The following is a 24,006-nucleotide window of genomic DNA, read 5'->3' on the forward strand; positions in this document are numbered from 1 at the left end:
AAACCTCTAGATATTCAAAAGATGGAGGATTTGTAAAACCAGGACATGATAAAAGTAGAAGATGGTATTTCAAAGCCAGATATAAAATGTTAGTTAACTAAGTTAAAGAGAAATGTTGCATCATCCATGTGATCTGTGAACTGTATACTTCTGTACATTGTCAGTCATCAGAGGTAAGATATAAATGAAAAAAAAAATCTATGTCCACAGTGGCAATATGAGTTTTTTGCTTATTTTGTTTATTGTGTACATTTTTGCTGTCCAATTTTAATTTGTTATCTAAGTGCTGTGCTAATGATGAGCAGATGTGCACAGTTGTTAACATGTAAGTAATATTGCTAGTGTTTTTTCTCTTTTGAAAAATGTGCAGTTATGGTGATGACATGCCCAACACAGCAGTTAGCAAGCTGCCATCATGGTGCGATATAGTCCCAAGGGCCAATAACTTGATTACCTAGACCTGAATCTCAGTATTGTACTAGACACCAAAACTGTGCCAATAACATGAAGGAAAGATGATGTTCCTACTTCTGAATACAGCAAAACAGAATTGAACATAGTATGGAAAACATTACAGCAGTGGTAGCCTAATGAACAAAAATGTAGGGGGTTCATTTTTATGTCCTCATTAAGGATATTTAGCTACTTTTTCATGAAAGACACAGTTTGTTTTGTGAAACAGTTCTCATTTTCACAAAATAGGCACTTTGACAAGGTCTACCAGAATGCCTTCAAGCCTTCAAGAATTCCTTTTTGAGGCAAGGATCTCAAGACAAGTTCCCCAAGGAGGTCAGCTTACATTAGCTGTTCCTAGAATACAGTCAGTGTTGTGCAGGTTGGGAGTGACAGTTGAAAGTCAGGTACATAGTTGTCTTTATTTTACATTTATACTTGCGAGTGTCTAATGTTAATTAATGTTAGTGTGATTACTTCACTGTTTGTTAACAATGCCACTTTTCTATTTTTTTTTTCATAAATAATACTTTTTCTCTCGTGTTGACAGCTTTTAATCTTCTTTACATTTGCACTGCACTTCCATCCAGTGCTGAAACAACTGTTGTCAGTTGTATAATATAGACCAGTGCTCCTGTAGATCTACCTTCCTACAGGCTTCTGCTCCAACCCTGATAGGCACCATCTGATCCAACTAATTACTCCCTTCAGAAGTCCTTGAATAGCTGGAAGGAAGTGTATTATATCTGAGCTAGAGGTGAAACCTGCAGGATCTCCAGGTGCACAGTTGGAGACCACTGATGTAGATCTTGTCAAGCTTGCTCCTATCTGGAAATGATAACTGCTCCTTAAAACAACAACAATTTGTTTGAAAAAAAAAATCGGTAAATACTTTAATGAGGATGTAACAATCTGACTCCTCTACGTTACCATTTGTTAATGCTGTAACATTTTTCCTACTATGGCAAAGTCCACTGCATCAAATAGGGAAGTGTGAAAAGGATCCAGTGATGTAGATTCTGTTTCACAGTTTTGCATCAATACAGTTTGTATAGTTCATATTTATTTTCTATATGTTTTTAATCAATGTGACTGAAATATCTAATATTTACAGATGGCAGAAGCTACAAAAGGCCAGTAAATGTCATTAGGCTTCTTCTGCAGCTTCTATATTTCTCTTGTTGTTTGCGTTACATTTACCACTGTGGAGATTTGCACAGAAGAGATATGAACATTAATCATCGTGATCGGTTTGCAAAGTAACGAACCATTGTTACCCGTGGGGAATCCTCAATGGCTTCATTGGAAGGCCTAATGAAGGCACAGGGTGTTCTGAGAACTAAACAATACATGTCTATAATGTTCGTTTAATTTTTATCTTGTGTTCCAACTGCAAGTACTGTAGTAACACTCATGTCATTATTAAGTTTTGGCTGGAAACAAAACAGTTAAATTCATAAAAAAACCCAATGGAAATCCATCTAGACAGACACAGCTGAGATTCACCTTATAGAGTAAAGGACGTTGCCGTTTTTGAATATTCTCAGTAGCTTGTTGTCCGTGGTGACTTCGTGGAAGTGCGCCCCCTTCTCGTTTGCGAAGAACAAGTCAGGCTTCCAGATAGAATCCAACATAGAAGGGTCGAGGTCTAGGGAATCATCCGGATATTCACTGTAGGCTAACCGCGGGTCATTCCACTGCTGCCGGAGGAAGATGTTCACTCTGTAATCCTGTGAGGAAGAGCAGAGCTTAACGTCAGTCAAAGAAAAGAAGAAGGAGAGAGCAGGTCCTCGACACCTTCTAAATCAGGCTTAATGGCTGATTTATGGACCTACCTAGAGGCATTACTGCGCTCAATGCTATCATGCTGGAGATTTATAGGTTTTTGTTTACAGCAAACATTACCAAATCCTGAATCTGATTCTCTGATTAAAACATAAGTCACTGTTCTTCATAGCCAAATATTATATAGTCAAATGATAAATCAAAGATCTTTATACATACACTCCTAAAAAAGTTTCTCTGGGGTTCTTTAATAAAGGCAGTTGTTCTATTTAGAACCACAGGTTCTATTTAGAATCGTTTTATGCTTGAATAGTTGGTGAAATAATTCTTCAGATTGGCAGAGAAAGTGTTGTACATGGTTCTAAATAGAATCTTTTTAAAAATGATTTTATATAGCACAAAAAGCTTGTAACTATAAAAGCTTCTAAAAATAAAAGAACCATCTTTGGTGCTGCATAGAACAATTCTACCTATTTAAGCATGCAAATTGTTCTGTGTTTGTGGTTCTTAGAACTCCTACAGAGCCATCTTTTTAAAGGTGTATATAACACATTCTCTAACAGTCTGAAGAATGATTTTGCCATTTAAGCATGAAATTGTTCTATATATAACTCAAGGATCTAAACAGAGCTATTACCTTTACTAAAGAACTCTGAAAGATCTATCTTTTCTTTAAGACTGTAGGTTCAACTATGAGGTTACTGCAGGTCACAATTGTTTATCTTACTAATAATGATGAGTGATTTATCCAATCCCTGATTTAAGAAATATCCACACATTTTACTATCCACTCTAATTAATTCTGGGTTGGCACAAAACAATCTGACCAGAAAATATGGTAAAATGTATAACAAAACTGTGATGTAAAAATGTAAAAACTGTGATGACTAAAATGTAAAGGACCTACAGAGACAAGGTTGTACTACACAACACATGAAGCACTGTCAGATCATATTATATGCATTACAGATATATGCTTGTATGTTGTGGCCCAGCGGTCAGAAAACTTGGCTGTGATTCAGGAGGTCATGAGGTTGAGACCGGCTTTTGGCTACTGCCATCATGCTCTTGAGCGAGGCACTTAACCCCTCCTTGCTCAACATGGACTGACCCTGCAGTTGGTATATGTAAGTAGCTTCAGGGGGAAAATGTCTGCTAAATGTAGATGTTGTTTGTGTAGAGAGGAGACATGTAATGTTCTACTTGGAAATGCTTTGAGAATATTTGACTCTGTGTCAGATTATATCACATTCATTATTATATACATAAAGTTTGCCTTTATTAACTGTGTTTTTTACATTATAGCTCTAGCCAATATGATGCAAAACTAAATGATAAAACCCAAAGGAAAAACAAAATATTTACATTTATGGCAGAGACTCTTATACAGAGCGACTTATAATTTGATCATTTTTTACACAGGTAGGCCAAGGTGGTGTTAGGAGTCTTGCCCAAGGACCCTTATTGGTATAGTGTAGGGTGCTTGCCCTGGCTGGGGATTGAACCCCAGTCTACAGCGTAGAAGGCAAAGATGTTAACCACTACACTACACCAACCACAGACATAAACATAGATAGACAGAAATAAGCAATCAGCTTTGTCGCAAGATGGAAAAAAATACTTTTGGAGCAATGCTGAAACCAACACATTTTCTTCATCTTCTAGATGATGTTTTTCATGTTTTCTTTTGGAAAAAAAGACACAACATAACGTCTGAATTTTACATTAGGTTTATGTCACGTCTTCTTCTGTGAGTTTATTGGCCGGTTGAAAAGCAGAAACCTGATTACTGCCTGACTCGTGTAGACCAGGAGTTTTCCCATTATCTGATCAAGCATGTGTAAACAGGTTAATGGGATTACTGTTAAAATCTGATTTTCTGCAGTTATTGAATTATTAAATGCATGTAAATGCACTCAGTGTAAAACTGAACCATACAAAGTAAAATGTGCAGAACTTTAAATGGCTAAAATATGTTCTTGGGCACCAGCGTATGCTTAGCATTGACACACTATTTAAAAACTTACAGTGCTGCTTGCAGAAATTGACATGATCATAGTCGTTTTTTGACATTTATGGCCTAAACTGATGGCCTAGCTCTAATAGTCATGGTTCACCACCAAGAAAAAGAGGTCTTGGATGTGACTTTATTTAAATTTTAGGGCAATATTATGTACATCAATAATTATTTTCTTATTGACCAACTGAAAACTGGAATTCTAGAGCACTGCAGCACGCATAACAAACCAAAGGTTTAATTAGGAATTCTGTTTAACATACAAACTGAATTAACACTAAGGGTATCACTAGGCCTGTTTTGGCTCTCCTAAATTAATATACACCATTTGTTCAAATCATCAACAGTATTTTGCATTTAATCTTCATTATTCAACTGAGCTGTCTTGTCTCCAAATTCTCATTACATGGTTGTAGCAAGGTGCAAACTGGGGTAGGTGGTACTGCTGCTCTGATCCACCACTGCCTTGGCAGTGTTACAAGAGACTTTCTAACATAACAGCAGGTGATGGCAACCCTCTGCTGTTTGGCAATAAGTGTAATGTTGGCTCAGCCAATCATAAGTCAATAATATCAGAAGCTGAAGAAGGGGATCTGGTACTACTCACTGCCTGAAGTAACGTCAGTCAGTAATCACTGTGTTGTGACAGGATTTTCACTAAAAGCATACAAAAATAAAGACTAGGCCTATTTCTAAATACAAAGTACAGTCTGAACAGTACATAGTTACAGAGTCAATTGAACAGAATTGAACAGATGGGGATAGGTCATAAAGCAAGAACATTAGCTGGAAACCTAACTGTTTTAAAAAACTGAAGAAACTTCACAGATTCTCAGAAGGGTTTCTTTCCCTAATGTATCCTCATTTGTGAGACCAAAAAAAATATTGATAATAATTACAAAATTATCCTCTCCTTGGATCACCACCTTATCGTGGTGGAGGGGTTTGCGTGCTTGAATGATCTTAGGAGCTATGTTGTCTGGAGCAAAAGCTCCTGGTAGGGTCTCCCATGGCAAACTGGTCCTAGGTGACAGGTCAGACAAAGTGTGATCCATAATAACCCCTATGAAGACACAAAAGCAGGACTTGTGTACCCTGCCCGGAACAGGGTTACCGGGGCCCCACCCTGGAGCCAGGCCTGGGGGAGGGGCTCGCCAGCGAGCGTCTGGTGGCCGGGCATTTACTCATGGTGCCCGGCCGGGCCCAGCCCGAAGGAGTTACATGAGTCCCCCCTCCCATCGACCCACCACCAATGGGAGGGGCAGTAGTAGGGGTTCGGTGCGTTGTGGATCGGGCAGTGTCCAAAGGCGTGGGCCTTGGCGTTCTGATCCTCGGTTGCTGAAATTGGCTTTTGGAACTTGGAACGTTACCTCACTGGCGGGGAAAGAGCCTGAGTTGGTGCGCGAGGTTGAGAGATACCGGCTAGATATAGTCGGGCTCACCTCAACACACAGCTTGGGATCTGGGTCCAATCTCCTTGAGAGGGGCTGGACTTTATTCTTTTCTGGAGTTGCCCATGGTGAGAGGCGGCGGGCAGGTGTGGGCTTTCTCATAGCCCCTCGACTCGGTGCCTGTATGTTGGGGTTTTCTCCGGTGGACGAGAGGGTAGCTTCCCTACGCCTTCGGGTTGGGGAACGGGTCCTGACTGTTGTCTGTGCTTATGCACCGAACAGCAGTTCAGAGTACCCAGCCTTCTTAGAGTCCTTGGGAAGGGTGCTTGAAGGTGCTCCTCCTGGAGACTCTATTGTCCTACTGGGGGACTTCAATGCTCACGTGGGCAATGACAGTGAGACCTGGAGGGGTGTGATTGGGAGGAATGGCCTCTCTGATCTGAACCCGAGTGGTGTTCAGTTTTTGGACTTCTGCGCAAACCACAGTTTGTCCATCACGAACACCATGTTTGAACACAAGGATGTCCATAAGTGCACATGGCACCAGGACACCCTAGGCCGCAGTTCAATGATTGACTTTGTAGTCGTGTCATCGGACTTGCGGCCATGTGTTTTGGACACTCGGGTAAAGAGAGGAGCTGAGCTGTCAACTGATCACCACCTGGTGGTGAGTTGGATCAGGTGGTGGGGGAAGATGCCGGTCAGACCAGGCAAGCCCAAACGTATAGTGAGGGTTTGCTGGGAACGTCTAGCAGAAGAACCTGTCAGATTGATCTTCAACTCACACCTCCGTCAGAACTTTGACCAGATATCGGGGGAGGTGGGGGACATTGACTCAGAATGGGCCATGTTCCGTTCCTCCATTGCTGAAGCGGCTGACTGTAGCTGTGGCCGTAAGGTAGTTGGTGCCTGTCGGGGCGGTAATCCTCGAACCCGGTGGTGGACACCCCAGGTGAGAGATGCCATCAAGCTGAAGAAGGAGTCCTACCGGGCATGGTTGGCCTGTGGGACACCAGAGGCAGCTGGCAGGTATCGACAGGCCAAGCGATCTGCGGCTTCAGTTGTCGCCAAGGCAAAAACCCGTGTATGGGAGGAGTTTGGTGAGGCCTTGGAAAGTGACTTTAAGTCGGCTCCGAAAAGATTCTGGCAAACCGTCAGGCGACTCAGAAGGGGAAAGCAGTGTGCCACTAGCACTGTATATAGTGGAGATGGTGTGCTGCTGACTTCGACTGAAGACGTCATTGGGCGGTGGAAGGAGTACTTTGAGGACCTTCTCAATCCCACCGACACGTTCTCCAGTGAGGAGGCTGAGTCTGGGGACATGGGAATAGGCTTGTCCATTACTGAGGCCGAAGTCGCTAAGGTAGTTAAGAAGCTCCTTGGTGGCAAGGCTCCAGGGGTGGATGAGATCCGCCCTGAGTTCCTCAAGGCTCTGGATGTTGTGGGGCTGTCTTGGCTGACACGCCTTTTCAACATTGCGTGGACATCGGGGGCGGTGCCACTGGATTGGCAGACTGGGGTGGTGGTGCCTCTTTTTAAAAAAGGGGACCGGAGGGTGTGTTCCAACTACAGGGGAATCACACTCCTCAGCCTCCCTGGCAAGGTCTATGCAGGGGTACTGGAGAAGAGAGTCCGGCTTATAGTCGAACCTCGGATCCAGGAGGAACAGTGCGGGTTCCGCCCTGGTCGTGGAACACTGGACCAACTCTTCACCCTCTCCAGGATTCTGGAGGGTTCATGGGAGTTTGCCCAACCAGTCCACATGTGCTTTGTGGATCTGGAGAAGGCATTCGACTGTGTTCCCCGGGGTATTCTGTGGGAGGTGCTTCGGGAGTACGGGGTACATGGCTCTTTGCTACGAGCCATTCAGGCCCTGTACAAACAAAGCAGGAGTTTGGTTCGCATGGCCGGCAGTAAGTCAGACTCGTTCCCAGTGAGAGTTGGACTCCGTCAGGGCTGCCCTTTGTCACCGATTCTATTCATAATTTTTATGGATAGAATTTCTAGGCGCAGTCAAGGGATGGAGGGTGTCCGGTTTGGTGACCTCAGGGTCACATCGCTGCTGTTTGCAGATGATGTGGTCCTATTGGGGACATCAGGCCGCGAACTTCAGCTTTCGCTGGATCGGTTTGCAGCCGAGTGTGAAGCGGCTGGGATGAGAATCAGTACCTCTAAATCCGAGACCATGGTTCTCAGGCGGAAAAGGGTGGAGAGCCCTCTCTGGGTCGGGGATAGGCTCTTGCCTCAAGTGGAGGAGTTCGAGTATCTCGGGGTCTTGTTCACGAGTGATGGTACAAGGGAGCGGGAGATTGACAGGCGGATTGGTGCTGGGTCAGCAGTGATGCGGGCTCTTTACCGGTCTGTTGTGGTAAAGAAAGAACTGAGCCATAAGGCAAGGCTCTCGATTTACCGGTCGATCTACGTTCCCACCCTCACCTATGGTCATGAGCTTTGGGTAATGACCGAAAGAATAAGATCGCGAATACAAGCGGCCGAAATGAGTTTCCTCCGCAGGGTGTCTGGACTCTCCCTGAGAGATAGGGTGAGAAGTTCAGTCATCCGGGAGGGACTCGGAGTAGAGCCGCTGCTTCTTCACGTCGAGAGGAGCCAGCTGAGGTGGTTCGGGCATCTGGTTAGGATGCCTCCTGGACGCCTCCCTCGGGAGGTGTCACAGGCGAGTCCACCCGGGAGGAGACCCCGGGGAAGACCCAGGACACGCTGGCGCGACTATATCGCCCAGCTGGCCTGGGAGCGCCTCGGAATCCCCCTTGGAGAGCTTGTGGAAGTGGCTGGGGAAAGGGAGGTCTGGGCTTCATTGCTTAGGATGCTGCCCCCGCGACCCGAACCCCGGAGAAGCGGAAGATAATGGATGGATGGATGGATGGATTACAAAATTATCATTTTTGTGCTGCCAAATGTCACCGTGACCATTTCACCTAGATATGACCATGTCACTAGGCCAGTGTTTCTCAACGCTGGTCCTATAGGCCCACTGCCCTACACATTTAATGCTTTTCCTGCCACTTTAACTCAATAATGATCTATGAACAAGCTAAAGAGCTGACAAGCTTAAAATCAGATTGGGAACTGAGAAAAAAATGTGCAGGGCAATTCGCCTCCAGGACAAGAGGTGAGAAACACTGACCTAGACTGTTAAACATGTAATCACAACTACAGAACAAAATCACACTCTCTTTGGTTACACAAACTGAGACTGTACTAATCTACAAAACACATGTGTCAGGCTCTAGTCCTGGCGGGCCAAAACATTGTAGACTTCAGCACACTAACTCTTTAAACACAGCTGATTCAGCTCATCAGCTAATTAGCAAGGCCTTCATGAACTGAATTCAGAGCATCAGTGAGGGTAAACACTAGTCTCTGCAGCACTATGGCTTCAAAAGTCTCCAGTTTGACATGCTGTTGTAAGCTATGTATCTGAAAACATACAGTATTTAGGACCTACAGCTTATCTAAGAGAGAGGAGATAGCACTGATAGACTTTAATACCTTAAGTTTTCTGCATTTTTCCACTTTAAAAAGTCATGATGAAAAGACATTTTGGAGCCATTAAAAACATTGTTGTGAGGGAAGCAGACCAGACCCCCTTAGTAAAGAATAAGCCCCCATGCGTAAATCTCTAGTGATGCCTCTGATTAACACTCACATTTTACATCCATAAATAAGAAGCCAGCTTCAGCCTTGATCAAGATACTGAAGTTGATTTGTTCATGTAACTAGAGAATACTGATACAGATTGATGATTAAAAGATAGATAGATAGATAGATAGATAGATAGATAGATAGATAGATAGATAGACAGATAGACAGATAGATAGATTACATAAACTATGCAGAAAAATACAAAGTAGAAATAAATCTAGACATTAGTCAAAGTACAAGAGAAATAAAATAAAATATAAAAGTATATCTATTTACATATTTACATTACATATTAGACAGATTCGCTGTATTTACAGACAGGCACTGAGTGGTATGAGATAATCTAACTTTGAGTTGCATCAATATTACAGTGTAAATTGCATAGTGAAAAGTATCATTACAGTAATAGTTGTGATATATTGGACAGTGTGTATTAATCAAAGAGGAGATGCAGTGATGTGGTTGAGCACAGTTTAGAAGGCAGGAGATCAGTACTGTCTCTGCAGTAAGGTTAATTGTTGTAGATCCTTATAGCAGTAGATAAGAAAGATCTCACATGGCGCTCTATAACATAGCGCATCTATAACAGACGGCCACTGAATGTGCTTCTCCGTTCATCCAGTGTAGCATGCAGAGCGTGTGAGGTGTTCAGATTTTGCTCAGAGCACTTTTGTTTATGCTGCTGCCACAGCACACAACAGCATAGAATAGAGCACTAGCTACAACAGACTGGTAGAATGTCCATAGGAGCTTAGAGGACACATCAAAAGACCTCAGCCTCTTCAGGAAGTAGAGATGGCTTTGGCCTCTCTTCTACACTGTGAGAGTGTTACAGCTCTAGTCCAGCTTGTTGTCCAAGTGCAAGTCCAAGATATTTATATGTCCCAACCACCTTCATATTAACACCATTAATCGTGACTGCTGACAAGACAAGTCCAGCACCATCTCCTTAGTCTTACTGATGTTTAGCTGCAGCTGGTTTAGCTTACACCAGTCAACAAAGTCCTTCACCAACTTCCTGTATTCCTCCTCCTGTCCATTCCTTGTGCAACCCACAATGGCCATGCCATCTGAGAATTTCTGCTATTTGGCTATGTTGCACCTGAAGTCAGAGGTGTACAGGTTGAACAGGTATGGAGCTAACAGTCCCCTGGGGTGCCCTGCATCAGCCGTAGTTTCTCCCCTAACAGTACAGGCTGTATGGTGTTGAATGCACTGGAGAAATTGAAGAACATGATCCTCACATTGCTGCCTGATGTGTCCAGGCGAGAGTACATTCTGTCCAGCAGGTAGATAACTGCATCATCCACTCCAATGCCATCCTGGTATGCAAACTGCGGGAGGGTCAAGAGCTGTTTTGACCAGAGGTCTCAGATGAGCTAGCATCAGCCTTTCAAGTGTCTTCATTAAGTGGGATGTCAGTGCAACTGGTTGATAATCATTCACTGCTGTCGGTTGCCTTTTCTTGGGGACAGGAACCACACAAGATGTTTTCCACATAACTGGGAGTCTCTTCAGGCTGCAGCTCAGAAGATGTGCTGAAGAATTCCACACAGCTGCTCTGCATACAGTTTCAGCACCCTGAGTTCAGTGCCATCAGGTCCCACTGCTTTGCTCTGCTTCAGTTTTTTCAGTTTAGCCTTCACCTGATTAGCAGTGAATGTAACATCACTGCACATTCCAGTTGTGGGGAGAGAGTGAGAGGAGTCCATTGCAGAAAGTGGTTGCTGATGGTCACAGGTGTGAATGGCTGTGGATGGCCCATGCTGTATTTGTGTAGGAGTGCTAATCTGCGTAGGAGACGGACACAATGGAGCAGATGAGGAGCCATTGTCAAACACAGAACTGGTTCAACTTATTTGCTTATTCATGCTTTCTCACTGCTGGAATAGTGCTGCATTGGTTGAAGCCAGTGATGTCGTTTAGGCCTCTCCAGACATCACAAGTGTTATTCAGTTCTAGTTTGTTTTACAGCTTAGACTTGTACTCCTCTTTGGCCTTCTTAATTGAGGTTTTAAGCTCCTTATGTACCCTCTTCAGTTCCTCCCTATCTCCTGCCATTAATGCTCTTTTATTCTGGTTCAACAGAACCTTTAAGTCACTGGTGACCCAGGGTTTGTTGTTTGGAAAGCATCGGACAGTCCTGGAGGGTACAACAGAGTCCATACAGAAATTGATGTAGTCGTTGATGCATGATGTTACTGTATCAATGTCCTCACCATGTGGTTCACACAGGACATCCCAATGTATAGCCTCCAGACATCCCCTCGGTGATTCTACAGTCTCAGGAGACCAGTTCCTCCCTGTCCTTGTGGTCGCTGCCTGCCTCTGAACCAGGGGTTTATACCATGAGTTGAGATGAACCAGGATATGGTCTGAACGGCCCAGTGGATGGAGAGCTGTGGATTTTTTATGCTTCCTTGACATTGGCAAGGAAGGCTGACGTAGGTCCAGAGTCTTGTTCTCTCTCGTCTTACAGTCCACAAACTAGCTGAAAGTGGGCAGACATGATGAGAGGGTAACATGGTTGAAGTCTCCAGACACTGCAATGAATGCACTAGGGCTCTGGTTTTGCACTCTCACAGTGGTCGAGTGGATGACATCACACACAGTGTCCGTGCTAGCAGAAGGTGGGATATACACAGCACACAGAGTGGCGTGAGAAAACTCGCATGGGAGATAATACGGATGCATAGCTACAACATACAGCTTACAGATTACTTCTTTAACCATGATGTAAATAGGATTACACCATCTGTTGTTCAGGAACACAGTCAGCCCTTCTCCCTTCTTCCTACCAGTTCGCTTGCGGTCTCTGCCCGCCCTTACAGTAGTAAAACCATTCAGCTGAACATGAGAGTCAGGTATGCATGGGCTCAGCCGTGACTCAGTGAAGCACAGAATGCTGCATTCCTGGTATTCCCATTGAGTCTGTGTTAGAGCTGACAGTTTGTCCATTTTGTTAGCCAATGACCGTATGTTCCCCACAGTTATTGAAGGAAGACTTGGTTTGTATCTCCGCTTCTTTTGAAAAAAGTTGAGTAACTGCTTTGGACTCTGTCTCAATATCCAGAAAAAAAGAGAGTGAGTAAAAAGAAGAAATAGACGATGCAGACACAGAGGTACTGGAACAGGCAGCCACCTCGAGCGGCGCCAGAAGTTGTATGTGCCCAAATCAATTAAATGTGTTTTTTCGTTACTTTTATATTCAATTCTCAAATTAGTTTTCAGAAGCTTCATTTTTTCAAAGAGTGGATAAAACATGGGAGCTCTATAAATTATCAGATGATAAAAAAATGTTTAGTGTAAATGTGCAGTAAGAAGCTTGTATACCATGGAGGCACAACAAATTTGATGAATCATCTCAATAAATACAGGAGGTACATATTCAAGGATTACTAGTCTTTGTTGTGGTGAGTTTTGGGAGTGGATGAAACATTGGCACAACTGCCATCACAATCACTCTCAGACAGATAAGTCCGGCACAGTGGTGAAATTAACTTTAGCCACTACAGCCTAGCAACTCTTGATGCTATGGCGTGAGACTACGTGGCTGAGTGCAACTGAGCTTTGACTGAGATAAACCTGGCTATGACTGAGCTCATGCTGGCCACAACTGAGATAAACCTGACTATAATTGAGATAAACCTGACTATGAATGAGCTCAATCTGGTTTTAACTTAAATAAACCTGGCTATGACTGAGCTCATGCTGGCCACAACTAAGCTAAACATGGCTATAATTGAGATAAACCTGGCTATGACTGAGCTCACCCTGGCTTTAACTGAAATAAACCTGGCTATAACCGAGATAAACCTGGCTATGACAGAGCTGAATCAGCCTATGGCTGGTTATTTTGGGAAGCGATATTTGAGTATTCATTTTAAATCACTAATGAGTGTTCTGTGCTGTTTGTGCCAGCCCTATTAAAAGTTGTTAAAAAACTATTGATTCACACATTTTTAGTGATATTTTGTACATAGAAATAGTAGAAATAAAAAGTAGAATTAATTCACCTCTACATAGTACAATAGTAATGAGGAGGTAGGCATACATTTCATTCTCAACCTATAGTTGTGCAATGTTGCTGGCTTTAAGCTCTGCTCTCTTAAAAAAGCAAAAAGACACTGAGACTGAGGGGGGATGTAACATGTGATGCAATGGTGATATAAGTGTTAAGGAAAGAACAAGTAGGGGTTGAGAAGAAATTCCGGCAGTTTTCACATCCAATCTATCTCCATGTCCTTACAACACACTCCCAGGACTATGCTCGGCTGAGGTTGTATGTGTGAGAGAGTATGAGGCAGAGCAGTGTGTGTTGCGGGAGAATGAGGCAGCTCCTCTCTTTGTCTGTCCGACACTCTTTTTGAGCACGCCATCCTCAGTCAGTCCCACAGGGCCCTGAGCAGACGCAGTTAGCGGCTCAGCGGAACTCGTCTGTCTGATTTCTGGCTCATCAACAGCTGAGCTCGCGCCCCTTAGACTCGCAGAGTGAAGTGTGTGATGATGATGATGACGAAGAGCGCCGAGATGATGTCAAAGCCGCTTCATGCTGCGGTTCACACTTGCTTCAACGTGTCAAAAGCGAACAGGCTGACGCATAGAGAAAACACCAACAAATGCCTCCACGCATAAAATTAATTTCAACTTTAGCCGTCACGCTGCAGCTCAGACACTCTCATGATATTCTGCTCAAATGCTTTACTGTATCATCTCGACCAGGAGTTCCTAACCCTTTTAACAACATGGACCATTCCCCATAGCCAACAGTGTGTTTGACAGATTGAAAAGGGAGTTAAGGTGCGATGCTGTGGTGCCTTTGTTTTGCTGTTGCCGAGGAACATTTTCTCTTTAAAACAGTGAAATAATTGGACAGCTTCATAGCCTCATTTGCTAGCTTCTCCCTGTGTACCACACACAAATTGGGCCATTAGCCTCCCCAGTGGTGATGAAGCCGTATTTCATGTAGCTGTCATCATTTTCTGTGTTTGAAAGCGCAATAAAAAGTTCATTAATGTAGTGAAGTTTTGTCAAGTTTTATGTCTTCACTTCGTGCTGGCCATTAACTAAAAGCAACCAGTAGCAGCTAATGTACCTGTTGTAGTTACTTTTAAACCTCTTTGCTAATACCTTGCCACACAAAACACATTGCAGTTTTTGTCCATTACTTTTTGAGAAAATTGAGGCCGCCTCCCCTGCTTTTTCCATCTCTCCTGCAGGCTTACTTGAGCTTATGAACTTGGTTGAGAAATCTATTTCCCATGAGTCAGTGGGGAATCACTTGACTTCTCCATCATCGCCGTCAAACAATAGATTCTCTTACCATCACTTCACCTCTTTGAATTTTGAGCTTTGAATTTGCACACCTATTACATGTAATCAGTTATTTTTTTGCAAAGTAGGCTATTGCCAACATCTCTGCTGCATATTGAGCATTTGCTATTCTGTAAGCCTGCTTGTGTATGACCTGTTTTTCATGTTATTCTGGCTTGGCTCTTCAGTTTTGCCCTTTTTGCTTTATAAGTGTGATCTTTTGCTGTTGTGTATTTGGACCTGGGCTATTTCCTGTATTACTCTTGACGCTCCCTTTGTTTTGGTTACCATGCTCTCTGGTTTTGACCTTTGCTTGTTCTGACTATGCCCTTTGTGTTAACCCAGATCCCTCAAGTAAAGTCCAACCATGTTTTCTAATTTGCGAGCATTTAATCTGTTTTGACATTATAACAGAAAACCACATAAAAAAAACTATTTGAGATAAATTAAAGATGCATTAGCCAAAAGTATATTTGGAAAAAGCATTTAATGTTATTGGTCATATGTAATATTCTGTATCACTGTATTGCATCCCTCAGCCTCATAGAATTTACAAAACTCACAATTTTGGATCCTAATCCCATGCTAATCCCATGGTGATAAAGATATTACCTAGCGGGTAGTTTCAAGACTCTTATGCCTCCACTGTAAGAGTTTAGTTTAAATAGGCTCATTTATGACTGATTTTCAAGTTTACATAGTTTTGTTTTGTAACATGGTTGTTATTTGTACAATAAAAAATGGAAAAAACTTCTACTATTTGTTATCTTCATAAGCCTTGTAGCTCCAGTGCATATCTAAAATAATAAAACAAAAGCTTATATTCTCCTGCTACACTAATATCTCTACTGTATAATTGGTTTAACTGGGCTTTAAACCACAGGCCAAGCTGGACAAAGGCATCCCCTGCAGGACTCAGTGTGCAGACACTACTGTCATGGGACGGTATTATCCAGCCGTTGTTAACACTCTGTTCCTATCAGTGATCTGGTGTGAGCTGCTGAGATTTAATATCTCCTTTTGGATTTCCAGCACTTTGTCCAATTTGGATTTCCAGCACTTTTTTGCAGCACGAATGTTCTCGGACACATTGATCCGCAGCCGCTCAGATGTTGTTATGTTGTTTTAATGTGATATCTCAGAAGCTCTTCAAAAGCAGATCTTTAGAAAATCTAGTAAATCTTTCATAAATACATACTTTTGGGGATAAAGATCTGTGCATGAGAGAAATCTCTTAAACAGTAAAAAAACTGATAGTTTCTCTTGGTCCATTCATCCATTCAAATGGTTTTAAATCATGAATAAATGGAGTGACAAGGTTCCGATATGACAGGGACACTCTACTATTTATATGTACATATCTTCCTTCCTTCACTTTAGATGAGCGCTGAAAAATGACATTACATAATCAAAGCGTACTGCTTTGGCTTTTTCCAGCATGCTGGCCAGCCATGGCCTATGGGGAGACCTTAGCAATGTAGCAAATGACACAAAGCTCTGGTCTACCTCACGATTACATCATTGAGGGCAGCTCTCAGTGAAGGCAATAGCTGGAGCCAGATGGCCATGTGGGGTCTTTAAGAAGCACCACGGTAATCCAGCTGCTGCATATGAGCCAGTCTGTCCAGAGAGAAGACTGCAGCCCCTCTATTCTTGTTACCTCTGTACAGCACACGGATGGCCTGAGGGATATTAGAAACAAGGCTGCATATGGCTCCAAAAATGATCCCTGAACTACTACAGGGTAAATAACCAGATGAAGTACATTTCTAGTCTTGGCTACTGGTTCCTTGTTTCTCATTGTCTATTTTAGTAGCTCCACTTACCATATGGCTGCACTATGTAGTTCTACAATGACAGACTGTAGTCCATCTATTTCTCTCCATACTTTGTTAGGCCACCTTTACCTTATTTATCAGTAGTCAGGAACCCAAAGGTCCACTATAGAGTAGGTATTATTTGGGTGGTGGATCATTCTTAGCAATGCAGTGACATTAACGTGGTGGTGGAGTGTTAGTGTGTGTTGTGCTGGTATGAGTGGATTAGACACTGCGTTCACTCACTGTCCACTCTATTGACACCTCCAAGATGGACCAACAACATAGGTGTGTCTAACAGAGTGGACAGTGAGTGGACGCAGTATTTAAAAACTGCAGTCGCACTTATGTGTCTGATCCATTCGTACCAGCACAACACCACTACCACGTCAGTATCACCGCTGTGCTGAGAATGATCCACCACCCGAACAATGCCTTTTCTGCAGTGATCCCTTGGGGGTCCTGACCATTGACAAATGGGGTAAAGGTGTAACAAAGTACACACAGAAAATAAATGGACTACAGTCTGTTTATTGTAGAACTACAAAAAATGGACTATGAGATACAAGGTAGCTGTACCCAATAAAGTCTTACAACTGCTGCCCTTCAGTAAAGTGTTAAATTTGATCAGAATGAGTTATTTTTCAAAAGTGGGGATCAAATCTTAAGGCAGTTAACCTGACAAAAACAATAATATAAATATAATTTTATTATTTATTTAATTATTTATCACATTATTCACAGAAATCTTTAAATTGTGAAAAAAAAAATGTTTGAGCATTTTTCTTTTCTGAATGGTTTGTAATATGTAAATCACATTGTATAAGTTGTTACTATATATAAAATGTTAATCTGCTTCCCCTATATGTATATGTGATCACAGCTAATGATCTCACAATCAAAGCTTTCACAATTATGGCTTATAACCATCTTCTCCTTTAAAGAGCATTTGCCCAAAAAAGCCAATGTGGCTAACAACACTTCAAAGCTTGAGGAGACGAGTTAATCGTGGCCTCATTTTCACTATGCTAACTTCATTCATTATTAACAGTGTTAGTATTTTGGGACAACAGTGTTTTCAAACACTCTTGCAACTGTGAGGAGCTGTTTAGGCTATTTTTCTAACTTCCCTGCATTTTACACGTCAATATCCATACCCTGTTTGCACTGCAATGGTGGAACACCCCGTACAGTATATCATGGAACTACATGATTACATGTGGAAAATAAGTATTTGGTCACCCACAAACAAGCAAGATTTCTGGCTCTCACAGACCTGTTACTTCTTCTTTAAGAAGCTCTTCTGTCCTCCACTCCTTACCTGTATTAATGGCACCTGTTTGACCTCGTTGTCTGTATAAAAGACACCTGTCCACAGCCTCAAACAGTCAGACTCCAAACTCAACCATGGCCAAGACCAAAGAGCTGTCGAAGGACACCAGGAAGAAAATTGTAGACCTGCACCAGGCTGGGAAGAGTGAATCTACAATAGGCAAGCAGGTTGGTGTGAATAAATCAACTGTGGGAGCAATTGTAAGGAAATGGAAGACATACAAGACCATTGATAATCTCCCTCGATCTGGGGCCCCACGCAAGATCTCATCCTGTGGGGTCAACATGATCATGAGAACAATGAGCAAAAATTCCAGAACCACACGGAGGGACCTGATGAATGACCTGCAGAGAGCTGGGACCAAAGTAACAAAGGCTAGCATCAGTAACACACTACGCTGAGAGGGACTCAAATCCTGCAGTGCCAGGCGTGTCCCCCTGCTTAAGCCAGTACATGTCCAGGCCCATCAGAAGTTTGCCAGAGAGCATACGGATGATATCATGTGGTCAGGTGAAACCAAAATAGAACTTTTTGGTAAAAACTCAACTCGTTGTGTTTGGAGGAAGAGGAATGCTGAGTTGCATCCCAAGAACACCATACATGCTGTGAAGCATGGGGGTGGAAACATCAGGCTTTGGGGCTGTTTTTCTGCAAAGGGGACAGGACGACTGATCCGTGTTAAGGGAAGAATGAACCGGGCCATGTATCGTGAGATTTTAAGCCAAAACCTCCTTCCATCAGTGAGAGCATTGAAGATGGAATGTGGCTGGGTCTTCCAGCATGACAATGATCCAAGCACACCGCTAGGGCAACGAAGGAGTGGCTCCGTAAAAAGCATTTCAAGGTCCTGGAGTGGCCTAGCCAGTCTCCAGACCTCAACCCCATGGAAAATTTGTGGAGGGAGTTGGAAGTTCATGTTGCCCAGCGACAGCCCCAAAACATCACTGTTCTAGAGGAGATCTGCACGGAGGAATGGGCCAAAATACGAGCTACAGTGTACTTAGACTTACAGGAAACATTTGACCTCTGTCATTGCCAACAAAGGTTATGTTACAAAGTATTGAGATGAACTTTTGTTATTGACCAAATACTTATTTTCCACCATAATTTACAAATAAATTCTTTAAAAATCCTACAATGTGATTTCCTGGATTTTTTTTTCTCATTTTGTCTCTCATAGTTGAAGTGTACCTATGATGAAAATTACAGACCTCTCTCATCTTTCTAAGTAGGAGAACTTGCACAATCAGTGGCTGACTAAATACTTTTTTGCCCCACTGTACATACTCATCACTGTGTACTCACACATATGAAATACTCTCTTGCATACATACACCTAAAACGTCCATGCATAGATACATTAAATATCCTACAGCTCATTCAGGGTTTCTTCTGAAATCAAGGACATTTGTCCCCCTCTGCTGTAGGCTTCATACCAGATGTTGAAACACTGCTGTGAGGATTTGATTGCATTGGGCCACAATAGCTCAGGTGTTGCTCATGCAAAAGGTAATGGATGGTGCTCCATCAGAGTGTAATAATGTAGTTCCATGATATACTGTACGGGGTGTTCCACCATTGCAGTGCAAACAGGGTCTGGATATTGACGTGTAAAATCCAGTCTGTTCTATTGAACAAGATCAGACACCAATGATCATAGCACAACTGACAAAATTACTAAATTACATAACTCCAAAATGCTGGGTAGTACATGAATAACAAACATAGCTTTGAAACAGTTGTACACAAAAAATATTACAATATTTTTAAATGAAATCCCCCGAAACTTTGCTTAACTCCATAAAATATGATTTTCAGCAGTAACAGTTTTTATTTGTTTTTTTTTTTTTTTGGACACTGATTTTCTAAATTTGGGACACATTTACATCAAAACAATGAGCCCTGTGTGCTCACCATGTGGCAGTGAGGGACAGGGATGCAGTCTCACTGCTTTAAATACAAAAGTGTCTCTAAAATAAGGCCCTCTAGTTTTCTGATTCTCTAAATAAAAACATCTCTAAAAAACAACATTAAAAAGTCATTTTAATGCAGTGTCATATTGTTACTGAAATTTAGGGGTTAGAGTTTAGGAAACCTATCACACCTGGGGTTTGGTACCCTATAAAATATTTTTTTACTTTTTTAGCTAAATACCATCTTTATTAAAGGGGTTTAAATGGCTCACAGATTGTGAGATTTCAAAAGATTTAAATAGATTATGTTGGATCGCAGGTTCATTAATTCAGTGGTGGAGTGGTCATATATGAGAGATGTGAAATATAAATATACAAATATTTCACTAATGTATGCATACCTCATGTATGTATGCATGTGTAGACAACAGTATATTTGTGAGGAATGTTTGAAAAAAGTTATGGTTTTAAACAATCTCTCAGGGCTACAGTATTGAATTACATTTCCCTCAGTGTATATGTTAGAACGAAATCCTACTTTTTGCCCACAGCTGGAATCTAAAATGTAGATCACAACAAACTGGTGTAAAGTCTCAGGAAACAGTGAAGTCACTTGTGCTGTGTTTGGAGTATTTGTATAAAAGGGAAAGTCCATTCAGAGCAGAAAGCACAGCCTCGTCAAACATAATTACTGTTCCGTCAAAGAATATAACTTATTCAGAACTAGCCGGGGGAGGGAGCAGCAAGACTGAGCGTGTGTTTCTGTGTGTGTATGTATATGCGAAGTACATGCTACTGTGGAGTTAACAATGTCAGACTAGCACAGATGTCCTCCAAGCACATCTGCTTGTTCTTTCACTTTATTCTCCATAAGGGGATGCATACTTAGCTGTGCATACGTGCAAATGTGCATGTGTTTGTGTTTGTGTGTGCATGTATGTGGGTGGGTGTTTTTATAAATCTCAGGCAACAAAGAGGTTCAGACTGTAGGAAAAATGTTGCATTATATATTAAATATTAGATGTTTACATTGCATATATTACGTATTATTATTACACATATGGGCCATTTTACTTGAGTTAACTCAAACTGTAGTGCCACCGTAAAAAATTTATAATCGAAATACATACAAAATCATCATTTATTGCGTGCTTTATATTAGAAGGTGACTGTTGCAAACCCTAACCACTAAATTTGTACTAAATAATGCTTCAATTTTTTTCAATGTTGTTTCTGCAGCTTTGTGTTTTAATGAAAAATATTAAAAATATTATGAATTTATGTTTGTTCAACTGTTACTCTGTTTGACTTAAATATGCACTATACAGACAAAAGAATTGGGACAACCACACCCACAGGAGCTTCTATGACATCCCATTCTAAATCCATAGGCATTAATATGGAGTTGGTTGGCCCTTTGCAGCTATAACAGCTTACACTGCTTTCTACAAGATTTTGAAGGGTGTCTGTGGGAATTTTTGCCCATTCATCCAGAGGAGCATTTATGAGGTTAGACGATAATGTTGGATGAGTAGGCCTGGCTCAGACCCTGTTCTAGTTCATCCCAAAGGTGTTCACTTGGGTTGAGTTCAGGGCTCTGTGTGGGCCAATCTATTTCTTCCACACCAAACTCACCCAGCCCTGCCTTTATTGAGCTTGCTTTGTGCACTGGGGTACAGACATGCTGCAGCAGAAACTGTCCCCACAAACTGTCCCCAAAAAGTTGGAAGTATAGAATTGTCCACAATGTCTTGGTCTGATGAAGCATTAAGATTTCCATTCATTGGAACTAACGGGCCTAGGCAAACCCCCAAAAACCAACCCCATAGCATTATCCCTCCTCTAATAAACTTTACAGTTTGCACAATGCAGTCAAGCAGGTAATGTTCTTCTGGCATTTGCCAAACCCAGACTGTCCATCAGAATGCCAGACAGAGAAGCATGATTTGGCATTCCACAGAATATGCTTTCACAGATGTAGAGTCCAGTTGTGGCATGCTTTATGGATTACTGACCAGGGGAAGCACTGACTGCTAGGGGCTTTAACGGGGTCTAAGATCAAAGCCCAAATAATCTAAAGACTGGACCCTTGAATATTTAATGAATACATGAACAAAAAATGGTTTTAGCTTATAGCCTGCAACCATTTATAAAGTAATTAAAAGCCCCCGCTTTTAAAAATGTATAGAAATATAACTGTTCAGGAAACAATACCTTATTTTAGACTAGTACTTTTCAAAGCACATACAACCCCAATTCCAATGAAGTTGGGACGTTGTGTAAAACATAAATAAAAACAGAATATGATGATTTGCAAATCCTTTTTAACCTATATTGAATTGAATACACTACAAAGACAAGATATTTAATGTTCAAACGGATAAACTTTATTGTTTTTTGCAAATATTCACTCATTTTGAATTTTATGCATGCAACACGTTCCAAAGAAGTTGGGACAGGGGCATGTTTGCCACTGTGTTACATCACCTTTCCTTTTAACAACACTCAATAAGTGTTTGGGGAACTGAGGACACTAATTGTTGAAGCTTTGTAGGTGGAATTCTTTCCCATTCTTGCTTGATGTACAACTTCAGTTGCTCAACAGTCCAGGGTCTCCGTTGACGTATTTTGCGCTTCATAATGCGCCACACATTTTCAATGGGAGACAGGTCTGGACTGCAGGCAGGCCAGTCCAGTACCCGCACTCTTTTACTACGAAGTCACGCTGTTGTAACACATGCAGAATGTGGCTTGGCATTGTCTTGCTGAAATAAACAGGGACGTCCCTGAAAAGGACATTGCTTGGATGGCAGCATATGTTGCCCCAAAACCTGTATGTACCTTTCAGCATTACTGGGGCCTTCACAGATGTGCAAGTTACCCATGCCATGTGCACTAACACACCCCCATACCATCAGAGATGCTGGCTTTTGCGCTGATAACAATCCAGACAGTCCTTTTCCTCTTTGGCCCGGAGGACATGATGTCCATGATTTCCAAAAACAATTTGAAATATGGACTCATCAGACCACAGGACCCTTTTCCACTTTACGTCAGTCCATCTCAGATGAGCTCGGGTCCAGAGAAGCCGGCGGCGTTTCTGGGTGTTGTTGATATATGGCTTTCACTTTGCATGGCAGAGTTTTAACTTGCACTTGTAGATGGAGCGATGAACTGTGTTCACTGACAGTGGTTTTCTGAAGTGTTCCTGAGCCCATGTGGTAATATCCGTTACAGAATGATGTTCGTTTTTAATGCAGTGCCGCCTGAGGGATCGAAGGTCACGGGCATTCAATGTTGGTTTTCTGCCTTGCCACTTACTTGCAGAGATTTCTCCAGATTCTCTGAATCTTTTGATGATATTATGGACTGTAGATGGTGAAATCCCTAAATTCATCGCAATTGCACGTTGAGAAACTGTTGGACTATTTGCTCACGCAGTTGTTCACATCCTTGCTTGTGAATGACTGAGCCTTTCAGTGATGCTGCCTTTATACCCAATCATGACACTCACCTGTTTCCAATTAACCTGTTCACCTGTGGAATGTTCCAAACAGGTGTTTTTTGAGCATTCCTCAACTTTCCCAGTCTTTTGTTGCCCCTGTACCAACTGCTTTGGAACGTGTTGCAGGCATCAAATTCAAAATATACAAAAAACAATAAAGTTTATCCATTTGAACATTAAATATCTTGTCTTTGTAGTGTATTTGTAGTGTATAAAGGCTTTGCAAATCATCATATTCTGTTTTTATTTATGTTTTACACAACTTCATTGGAATTGGGGTTGCATAAACAAACACAAGATGTTTATTACATTTTTTTGCATTATTTTCAGAATGTGGGGGTGACAGGTCCTCCAAATCCTCTTTTGCCTGAAGACCCAGACTGTGATTTGTCCCTGAGATCAAATCTATCTATTTTTCTGTCCATGCTTCCTTTTGTACATCCTTGCGACTCTCCTCCAAACAAAAGAGTCAAATTTTATACTTTTCTCAAACACACACTTTCACACAAGCACCTACCAAACATCTTTAGCTGCCTTTCTTTGTTCTTTCTCAGGTTTATTTAAACTGACTAAAGAAGATATTTCTGAAATGAGATGTAGTATAATCCTCCTGCACAAGAAAAAAGAAAATCAAACAGAAAGTTTCCAATGCTGGAGTTCAAAGAATTACTAAAGATGTAGAGAAAATGGAACTCCTAACAAACTTGCAAGACCTGGTTAACCATCAAACTTATTGCCATTAGACAAACAGTACTTATAGGTTTCATCATTGAGACAGAAAATCAAGCTTCAGTCTTGCTTCAGATCTGAAAAAAT

The 24,006-nt window shown here is 41.9% G+C and overlaps 1 protein-coding gene across 1 annotated transcript in view; it reads right to left on the reverse strand.

The window, feature by feature from the left end:
• glra3 (glycine receptor, alpha 3) overlaps positions 1 to 24,006 on the reverse strand; it is a 125,558-nt gene that overhangs the window by 37,964 nt on the left and 63,588 nt on the right. Inside the window, exon 4 of the mRNA XM_017701470.2 lies at positions 1,960 to 2,183. Coding sequence (XP_017556959.1) covers positions 1,960 to 2,183 — 224 coding nt within the window. The remainder of the gene's footprint in view (positions 1 to 1,959; positions 2,184 to 24,006) is intronic.

This window comes from Pygocentrus nattereri, chromosome 5 (assembly GCF_015220715.1).
Source record: "Pygocentrus nattereri isolate fPygNat1 chromosome 5, fPygNat1.pri, whole genome shotgun sequence".
Classification (NCBI taxonomy): Eukaryota; Metazoa; Chordata; class Actinopteri; order Characiformes; family Serrasalmidae; genus Pygocentrus; species Pygocentrus nattereri.